This window comes from Trematomus bernacchii, unplaced genomic scaffold (genome assembly GCF_902827165.1).
Source record: "Trematomus bernacchii unplaced genomic scaffold, fTreBer1.1, whole genome shotgun sequence".
NCBI classification, from domain to species: Eukaryota; Metazoa; Chordata; class Actinopteri; order Perciformes; family Nototheniidae; genus Trematomus; species Trematomus bernacchii.
The window spans coordinates 1,190,417-1,201,008 of NW_022987888.1; the positions used below are offsets into that span (position 1 = coordinate 1,190,417).

Genomic DNA, 10,592 nt, shown 5'->3' on the forward strand with positions numbered 1-10,592 from the left:
ATTATAGTTATAGTATCTCCGTGTTTCAAGAGACTCTGAATATTTAATACTCTAGTCTATTTTGTTTGCCTTAAAGGAGTTTCCTGCTTAGGGTACTGCATGTTCTAGTGAGATTTCAAATCAGAATCAGAATCAGAAGCAGGTTTATTACCAGGTAGGTTTACACATACGAGGAATTTGACTTGGTGTCATGGTGCATAAAAACAAGAATTAAAAACACAGGAAGAGAACTAGAAAAATATTAAAAATGATAAAAAATATATAGTAGAATATAACAGTATTTACATTGCAATGGAATGAAATAGAGGAATAAAATATGGAATACAAATCAGCTGTAATACAAAATAATGTGTGCATTAATGTAATGCATAGAGTCTATGATGTGGCTGAGGTAAAGTGTCAGTCGGGGGGCCGGGCCTTGTTTAAGAGGCCGGTAGCGGAGGGGAAGGAACTGTTCAGGTGGCGAGAGGTTTTGGTCCTGATGGAGAGAGGTTCTGGTCCTGATGGAGAGAGGTTCTGGTCCTGATGGAGAGAGGTTTTGGTCCTGATGGAGAGAGGTTTTGGTCCTGATGGAAAGAGGTTCTGGTCCTGATGGAGCGCAGCCTCCTGCCAGAGGGGAGGGGGGTGAACAGTTTTTGTCCAGGGTGGGAGGGGTCGGCCACTATCTTCCCTGCCCGCCTCAGGGTCCTGGAGGCGTGTAGGTCGTGGAGGGATGGCAGATTGCAGCTGATCACCTTCTCTGCAGAGCGGATGACACGCTGCAGCCTGCCCTTATCCTTGTCTGTGGCTGCAGCGTACCAGATGGTGATGGAGGAGGTGAGGATGGACTCCATGATGGAGGTGTAGAAGTTCACCATCATCGTCTTTGGCAGGTTGAATTTCTTCAGCTGCTTCAGGAAGAACACCCTCTGCTGTGCTTTTTTTATGAGGGAGCCGATGTTCTGCTCCCATTTGAGGTCCTGGGCGATGATAGTGCCCAGGAAGCGGAAAGACTCCACAGCAGTTACTGGGGAGTCACACAGAGTGATGGGGGTGCGTGGGGCTGCGTTCTTCCTAAGTCCACAACCATCTCAAGGAGCTTGACAGACTGGTGACTGGAGGTGGAGCTGTTGGTGTACAGGGAGAAGAGCAGAGGGGAAAGAATGCAGCCTTGAGGGGAACCCATGCTGATCGTCCGGGGGTCAGAGACGTGTTTCCCCAGCCCCACGTGCTGCTTCCTGTCACAAAGGAAGTCTGTGATTTTCAGATTGTTTTTTTCAGTTCAGACTATCAGATTGTAGTTAGGTGTTAGCCAAAAGTGTGTAGACTTTCTGCGCTCTTGATTTTGATATGTGGAAGTTGTTCCACCATTTTGAAGCCAGCTACAGGACTGTTTCAGGTGAAGAGTGACTCGGTCCAGCTCGCAGTGACGAGCCCATTCGACTCTTACATGAGGATCTGGATAGAAATTGAGGCTGTAAATTGCTCAAGGATTGTAACAATAATGTCTGTTTCTGGGCCATCTCCTCACCTGCTATCAGATATCAAATACTTCCTCTTCTTCCTTTTGTTTTCAGCATCCAGTCCTTCCTCTCCGCCTCTCATCAGTTTATCAGGGCTGGACGGTCAGAGTGGAGGAGTGGTGCTGCAGTGTGAGTCTGCAGGCTGGTATCCGGAGCCTGACGTGTTGTGGCTGGACGCTGAGGGAAAGCTCCTCTCTGCTGGACCTCCAGAGACAGTCAGAGGTCCTGATGACCTCTATACTGTCAGCAGCAGAGTGACTGTGGAGAAGAGACCCAGCAGCAGCTTCACCTGCAGAGTCCAGCACCACAACACCACCCGCACCACACAGACGCACTTCAGCATTTCAGGTAAGACATCAGAATAGTAATTTAATATATTTTAGTTTCAAATATCTGAGGTCTATTTTTACATAAATGCCGTGATGTTGTGTGTTTTATCATTTCAGATGATTTCTTTAAGCTCCAGTCCAGTTCTTCTTCCATCATTATCGGTCTGGCCGTCAGTTTGGCTGTTAGCATTCTGTTAATGTTGGCAGTTTCTTTCTTCTTTTTGTGGAGAGAACACATATTCAGTAAGTCACTTGCAGTCGGGTGATTTGACTCAGTTTGGTTAATTAAAGGGGCCTTTATGCTGAGAGCTGTATGTTCTGTAGGTTTGTGTGCATGTTAATGGTCTGCAAAGGCTACAATATCTCCCACAACCCCCCCCCCCCCTGCCTGAAACACCTCCATTGGACTCCTTTGTTTTGAGCATGGTGACATCACTATGTAACACTTGCACTTCTATTGGCTAGTAGCACTAGGGGCGGGACATCTCTAAGCCGTTGACCAATCACCCAACTGTTCAGCTACATTTAGACTGAAAAGTTTCATGTGCTTCGATCCCTTCCTAAAGTTCCTCTAATTCTCTTTTAACACATCTTAACACACGTTTCATTTCACACAGAGACAAAGAGGAAGAGTTCGGATGATGATCGGTTTCTCAATGAAGAAGAAAGAGGACAGCTGATGAAACCTGACGCTGTGCATATGGAGGCTTTGAAGGGAAACGTAGGAAAGAAGAGCAAAAAGGTAAGTAAAGTACAACAACATGAAAAGTAGAGTCTTAGCAAGAAGCACAGAAGACTTTCACATCAAGATACAGGATCTGCCAGAAATGCATGAAAACATGTGATAACAAGAAATAATCACCAAAGAAACGTGACTGTTCCTCTCATAGAAAAATCAATCTGAGGAGCAGCTGCTTGAGGAGCAGAGGAGGAGAGAGGAAGCTGAGAAGGAAGTCCAGACTCTGAAAGAGGAGCAGAGGAGGAGAGAGGAAGCTGAGAAGGAAGTCCAGACTCTGAAAGAGGAGCAGAGGAGGAGAGAGGAAGCTGAGAAGGAAGTCCAGACTCTGAAAGAGGAGGAGAGGAGGAGAGAGGAAGCTGAGAAGGAAGTCCAGACTCTGAAAGAGGAGCAGAGGAGGAGAGAGGAAGCTGAGAAGGAAGTCCAGACTCTGAAAGAGCAGCTGCAGAACAAGAAGAAAGAGGTTCATCTCCACTTCAATAATGAAACACATTGATTCCTGTTTGAAGTCACTTTCAATGTCGTCCTTAGTGTAGACAAGGTCAAACCTGCAGTGCAGGTCCAAGTGGAGACCACATCCAGACAGTCCTACTTTTAGACTGTGAATAAATGATCTTAATCTTCCTGCTGTTCTTTCAGGTTGAATCTAAAGAGTCTGAGCTGCAGGATCTCCATGCAGAGAAACAGAGGAACCAGAACCAGCTGCAGAGCCTGAAGGGAGATCTGTGGAACAAGTACAGAGAGGTTCACGTCTTCATCTTAAATATTCTGCATTTATTGTAAAACAGAAAAGCATTTGAGGGAAACCCAAAACAAGTCAGCAGGAGCAGTGACACAGCATGCCACACTTAGGTGTTAGGCTTACAAAATGAATTGTAGAACACCATGTTTACTTCAATACATGTTCTTCCATTCAGTAACATTGAGCATAATAGATCCACCTAACTGTATGAGAATCTATAATGATCACATGCTGTGATGTAGTACTCATGTGTCTCTACATGTATTTCCCTCTACCAGCTGGGGACAGTTCAGAGGACCCTAATCAGCATTTCCAAAGTGGATCCGGTAAGTGGACATGATGTTAGTGCATTACGGCTGTGGATCCTCAGATCAGGGGAGCTGGGGAGCCGGTTCAATCCCGCCCTGACCCCCACTGCAGTCAACATGCCGTTGTGTCCTTGGGCAAGGCACTTCACCCTAAATCACTCCTGTGGGAATTGTCCACAGTATTGATGTATTACATGTCTGATAAATGTCATATGTAATGTAAGCGCTTTGAACATTTGGAAAAGTGCTAAATAAATGTAAGGCAAGGCAAGGCAAGTTTATTTACATAGCACATTTCAACACAAGGCAATTCAAAGTGCTTTACAGAAGTGAAAGACATTACGAGCAATGTAATGAATTATTATTATTATTATTATTACAGAAGATAACCAAAAATAACAATGTGGACACAACAGGAAGTCAATTATCTTAATATCAATGTGCATCACTAATAGATTGTAAAGAGATGTTCAGACTGGATTCTTTAACACATAAAACTGTGCAACACTTTAAAGATTGAACAGTATGTTGAGTCACTTTTCTCCAAACAATACAGAAATGGAAAAAAGAACAGAAGAAGAAGAAGGCTGAAGCTGAACAGGAAGTGGAGACACTGGAGAAGAAGCTGGAGAGCAGACAGAAGGAAACAGACACCAACATCACAGAGGTTACTGTTTGAATATGTTACTAAAAATATAGATTTCAGTTGATCTTCTCTGTATGTAGAGTTTATACAGTTTATATGGATTGGTGCATGATTATAACGGTAAACGATGTATTTAGATTCTAGAGTTGTTTGGGGCAGAGTATGATACCTTTTCATGTCTAACATCAAAAAGTTGATGGTCATCCAAGAGTTTATGTCCTTAACCTGTTACGCACGGCCCCCCCTGTTCCGGGCGGATAAACGCGTCATTTGCAGGAAACAACGTCTAAGGAATCTTAATATTTAATAAACTATGAATGTTTTATATCCATGTAACGGGAAGAAACTCAGCTAACTGATCTTTTTAATTTTTTTTTCCAAAAAAACCCCACAATGCTAACACTCAGCCTCTGAATTATCCACGAGCGAAAAAATGTAACCTATCTCTGCACCTAAACTCACTCTAACTCCCTTATTACTTATCCTAGATGCACAGCCAACCCCTCGTTTTGCATCAGCTGGAGACACAGAATCTGGGGGTGCCCACCTCAACACTCAGTGATAAACATTTGCGACGCTATAAATGAAAGCGTACATCATAACGTGTGGAGCTAGGTAGCTAGAAACGCTAACATGGCTTACCTTGGTCAAAACTGGTCTTCAATGGCATTACAACGATAAAAAAACGATGCTGCAGTTAATCCATAGGTTCATCCTATGTGTCTGTGTCCTCTTTGAAATTATTTCTGATAATCCATAAGCAATAAAACTGCTTTTTCGTTTACAAATGCCAGAGCTAGATATAGGTCCACTCTGCTGCAAATTTACATGCGCGCAGCCCCCACCTTTTCTCTTCACAACGTGTGTTTGTGGGGGACTCCCCCTTCGATTCTATTGGCTCTAACGGTCAGAAAGAGGTGTCAACCATCACAATCGACCAAGGGGGGCCAGAAATATGGGAAAAAAAACCATTTTCACCCAAATCACCTCAGAGGTGGGGTGGTTTTGGCTAAACCTCTCTAAAAATGTCAAATGTCACTTGTTTTGCATCAATCTTGATACAGGGTACTTATTATATGTTGTACTTTGGATTCCTAAAGCTTTTAGTCTACTAACCCATCATCCAAGTGTAGTTTTCACTATCTGTAAAAAATAATCTTTGGACGGACACTATAATTTACAGTTTTTTACTATGTCAAATCTGAATTTTCTTTAAAATGAAAAACATCTATATTGATTCTGACACTTCTACATCCAACTCACAGATGTAACCTTGCTTTGATAAAAGAAATTATTCATATAACCCTTTTAGAAGTGAATTTGTAGTCATTTGTTTTGGGCATGTCATTTTCGAGCCTGAAACATGAAAAACAGGCTTGGTGCTTAACAGGTTAAGGCATGCTGGAAGTTTAGGTCATTGATTGATATCATCTGGCTCGAACAATATGTAATTGTAGATACAAATGAAACTTCTGGAGTGTTTTATTTTTATTTTTACCTGAAGTAAGCATTAATATGTTCAATAGAAAAGCTCCTAGTATAAAACCTTGCATGACTCCATGACTAACTCTTTTCATCATAAATCAGGGTGAAGTCCTGCAGTGACTAGACATGAGTTTAATTTCTAACAGATGATGCTGATGAGTCACTTTAGTCCTGATATACATACGAACAAAGGTTTATGATAAAACATGTCTCTCTCTCTCCTCTCAGTGTGAAGTGAAGGAAGCTGAAGTCCAGCAGCTGCAGGAGGAGGTTCAGAGGATGGAGACCAGCATCATGGAGGTTAGACTTCCTGCATGAACCTTTGCTGTATATATGAAGATCTATATTCTGATTCTAGTTTCAAAGGAGCCATCAACTTGTAAATGTGTTGAGCATCCTGGGTCACTTGAGAGTTCAATCAGAAATCCTGTTGCTGAATGTGTTTATGGTTTCAAAACGTCTCTGTTTCTATCATTGAAGTTTCACAAATGTGTGCACTTGATTAAAAAAAAATGTAAAGCAGATTTACGAGTTTATAACCATAGATCCAGGTTTGGTTACCTCCATGTTTACAGTCTTCTCCTCTGTGATGTCATGTCCAATGCAGGAGTCTGTACAAACACATGGAGCCAATCATAGAGACACTTCTCCACAGAGCTTCCAGTGGAACTCATGATGTGAAATTAGAGTTTTAGTTGTTGAGATAATGAAATGTAAAAACCACATGAACAAGTCTGTCTTCATCTCTCCACTTCTCCAGCTGGAAAGAAGCCGAGGCTGCTGAAGCCAGTTCTTCCTCCTCTTCACGGGTAAGTGGGTTCAGATCAATACGATCAATACTCTCTTCTGGTTTTCCTGACCTAAATAAAGCTTTCCTTTATAATCTCTGGCTGCAGAAGAGCTGGGAGGAAACGTGTGAATATGAACTTATTGAGAGGCATTTGGTCAAATGTGATATTTCATCTCTCCTGTCTCGTCTTTTAGTTTAAACTGAAGATATTATCCAGAAACAAGTCTCAGGAGGAGAAGAGGAAGAAGAGGAGGGAGGAAGCTGAGGAAGAAGTTTGCATCCTGAAGGAGAAGCTGCAGAATGAGTCCAGAGAGGTTTGTGTTTCATATCTCCAATCAAAGTCATTCAAAGACAGCGTATGATATCCAGTGAAGCTACTCGAGTCCCAGATCAAATCCTTTCCCCTCCTTTCTCAGATAAAGTAACAACATGCATCTAAACCTGGTTTCACTGCTCTTTCTTCACTCTGCTGACTCACTAACACAGACACACCTTTGAGTCTGATCATCTGAAAGTCCAGCTATAAAGAGTTCATCTGGAGGTCTCTCTTCTTCTGTCTGTGTCTCCTCTCAGGTGAAGAGACTACACACTGATCTCCAGAGACTCACAGAGGAGAGGAAGAGGAGGGAAGAGGAGATGGAGAAGGAGATGAAGAGGAGGGAAGAGGAGATGAAGGAGGAGCTGAAGAAGGAGCTGAAGAAGGAGATGACAGAGAGAAAAAAGGTTCATCTTCCACCTACTGTATCTGTTTGTTAACCTGTTACGCACGGCCCCCTCGGTACCGGGCGGATAAACGCGTCATTTTGCAGGAAACAACGTCTAAGGAATCTTAACATTTAATAAAACTATGAATGTTTTATATCCATGTAACGGGAAGAAACTCAGCTAACTGATCTTTTTAATTTTTTTTCTCCAAAAAAACCCCACAATGCTAACACTCAGCCTCTGAATTAACCACGAGCGAAAAAATGTAACCTAAAACGGCACTTAAACTCAAAATAACTCCCTTATTACTTATCCTAGATGCACAGCCAACCACTCGTTTTTGGTGTCCTGGAGACACTGAATCTGTGAAAAAACCTCAACACTCAGTGAAACATTTGCGACGCTATAAACAAAAGCGTACATCATAACATGTGGAGCTAAGTAGCTAGAAACGCTAACATGGCTTACCTTGGTCAAAACTGGTCTTCAATGGCATTAAAACAATAAAAAAACGATGCTGCAGTTAATCCATAGGTTCATCCAATGTATCTGTGCCCTCTTTGAAATTATTTCTGATAATCCATAAGCAATAAAACTGCTTTTTTGTTTCCAAATTCCAGAGCTAGAATGCAGCTCCACTCTGCCCTACATTTACATGCGCACAGCCCCCACCTTTTCTCTTCACAATGAGTGTGTGTGTAGGCCTCCCCCTTCAATTCTATTGGCTCTAACGGTCAGAAAGAGGTGCCAACCATCAAAATCGAGCAAGGGGGCCAGAGATATGAAAAAAATACCATTTTCACCCAAATCACCTCAGAGGTGGGGTGGTTTTGGCTAAACCTCTCCAAAAATGTCAAATGTCACTTGTTTTGCATCAACCTTGATACAGGGTACTTATTATATGTTGTACTTTGGATTCCTAAAGCTTTTAGTCTACTAACCCATCATCCAAGGGTAGTTTTCACTATCTGTAAAAAATAATTTTTGGACGGACACTATAATTTACAGTTTTTTACTATGTAAAATCTGAATTTTCTTTAAAATAAAAAACATTTATATTGATTCTGACACTTCTATATCCAACTCACAGATGGAACCTTGCTTTGATAAAAATAAATTATTCATATAACCCTTTTAGAAGTTAAGTTGTAGTCATTTGTTTTGGGCATGTCATTTTCGAGCCTGAAACATGAAAAACAGGCTTGTTGCTTAACAGGTTAAAGTTTAAATCTCACAATAACTGCTTTAAATATCATAAACTTATTAAAACGTGTAACAACACATACAGATGTAGCAGCTTATTTAGGACAGTTTGAAACGCGAGGGTCGTGGCCCGTGAAAGGCCAGTGATGAAGAGCCTGCCCCCAGTCTGACTTGAGACCGCCCCCGTGATAAATACATTTAATTATTGTGAAGCCAGCTGCAATGGATCATTGATCCACCAGGGGGTGCAGTGGGGTTCCACACTGGAGCTCATGTGAAATCAACTTCGATACAGTAAGCTGGATATACAGTATGTCTGTTACTACTGTATAGCGGATCTTTGTTAAGATCCATATGTCACGGATAGGATCATAGCCTGTGCTAAATAAGACATGTAATCATTTACAAAACATCACCATGTTGTTATTTAACAAAATAATGTTGTTTAGTCGAAAAAAACGATGAATACCTGTTGACTTCACATCTTGTCACAAACATTTTGGAAGACAAGACTGACCCAAGATACCTTGGTTTGAATTGGAGAAGGGCAATGGTTATCGATGGTGCTTTTAAAGCCTATTGTATACTAACTGTGTGATTTATATTGCTTTTCAAATGCATATAGGCCCCCCATTTACACCGCTCTTCCCGTCAAGAATATGAATAGAAATAGTTAGATCACTTTACATTTCTGCGAATGAATAGCTTAGCTACTTGGCACTAATGTGGCTTTCACACCAGCGCTTTTCCCTTTCTAGCTCCTAGCTAGAGCTTTTCTGGTTCAGCCGGTTTCCCTTTTCTGCTCCCGCTCTGTTCACACCGCCCAGAGCTGCCGCTGCTGCGTCATGACGTCACCGTTTACATCGCTGATTTTCTCCCCAACGGAGCTCACAACAACAACAACAACAGCATCAACAGGGGACTGCGTCGGGTCGATGATCGTGTTGCTTTTAATCATACGAAGCTAGATTAAATTAAATAACGACTTCTCCAACCTTATACTTTTCTCCAGAGTGCCGTGGTTCATTGTTTATTAATGTGTTTCAGCGGCATTTACCGACCGCTGCAGTGCTGCCTGCTCTTCCACGGGAGTTTATTCTCCCGTTAGCTCCGGGTTAGCTCACACGGCTCTAAAGTATTCACTGTCTGACTGTCACACAAGCTGATACATATCCCCAGTTCCCCTTAAGTGAATGTGTGTCAGTCTGAATTGACGCTGTTTGGCATCACAACGCTGTTATGAAAGTTTCTCTGGTATAACATGGGTGATGTTAGCATAGCAACCGAAGCTAAACTTGACTACTTGCTAAGCCGTGTTCTACAGGCACATTTTACCGGCGTATTTTTCATTATGATTCTACTTGTGATAATCGGACATGACAACCTGTGCAGCCCATGTATTAATTCCATCCGATAGCTGCTATAATAACAAACCAAACGTCTGCCTGCTCTCCACAATGATCAATAACAGCGAACGGATGATCAAAGTAAGGTACAAATAAACAGAATCACACGAAGCCTGGTTAGTGTTGCCTGACTTTATAAAGTGTGTTTTTTTTTGTAAGTCTGTGGTTGCCTTCTACAGATGGAGCGTCTTATTTTGGACAGTTTAAAATGCGAGGGTCGTGATCGGTTCGTGCACGTTCCGTGATGGCCGGCCGGCCCCCAGTCTGACTTGATACCGCCCCCGTGATAAATAAATGTAATTATTGTGAAGCCAGCTGCAATGGATCATTGATCCACCAGGGGGTGCAGTGGGGTTCCACACTGGAGTCATGTGTGGAGTCTTGTACAGTATGTCTGGTACTAATGTATAGCGGATCTTTGTTAAGATCCATATGTCACGGATAGGATCATAGTCTGTGCTAAATAAGACATGTAATCATTTACAAAACATCACCATGTTGTTATTTAACAAAATAATGTTGTTTAGTCGAAAAAAACGAACAGCAGCCGGCTCTCGATTTTTAATCCTAATTTAATCGTTTATGTTCGCCAAATTGACATGAAATCACTGACAAATATGAATATACTGTATTCAACTTCATTAAAATGTTATTAACGTGCCTAAACTCAGTAATTCACTAAAAATTACTGATCCCTCCGCGTCGCGTCGCGGAGGAATCTTGATCCCTGGGTGTTATTT

General features: G+C 42.0%; 1 protein-coding gene and 1 long non-coding RNA gene across 2 annotated transcripts; both read left to right on the forward strand.

The window, feature by feature from the left end:
* The first annotated feature begins 2,465 nt into the window (after positions 1-2,465).
* On the forward strand, positions 2,466-3,413 carry LOC117469806 (cancer-related regulator of actin dynamics homolog). The gene is made up of 3 exons (XM_034114247.1): positions 2,466-2,573; positions 2,722-3,030; positions 3,207-3,413. The coding sequence occupies exons 1-3, from the start codon at positions 2,511-2,513 to the stop codon at positions 3,348-3,350; spliced, it is 516 nt and encodes a 171-aa protein (XP_033970138.1). The 5' UTR covers positions 2,466-2,510; the 3' UTR covers positions 3,351-3,413.
* Positions 3,414-4,190: 777 nt separating this feature from the next.
* LOC117469809 lies at positions 4,191-6,790 on the forward strand. The gene is made up of 4 exons (XR_004554620.1): positions 4,191-4,284; positions 5,977-6,048; positions 6,509-6,557; positions 6,733-6,790. It is a non-coding gene; the product is annotated as an uncharacterized LOC117469809 (long non-coding RNA).
* The last annotated feature ends 3,802 nt before the right edge of the window (positions 6,791-10,592 follow it).

Coding starts and splice junctions, on each gene's coding strand:
- LOC117469806 (XM_034114247.1), top strand. CDS start 2,511: ATGAAACCTGACGCTGTGCATATGGAGGCTTTGAAGGGAAACGTAGGA. Junction 2,574..2,721: donor TAGGAAAGAAGAGCAAAAAG/GTAAGTAAAGTA, acceptor TTCCTCTCATAG/AAAAATCAATCTGAGGAGCA. Junction 3,031..3,206: donor TGCAGAACAAGAAGAAAGAG/GTTCATCTCCAC, acceptor CTGTTCTTTCAG/GTTGAATCTAAAGAGTCTGA.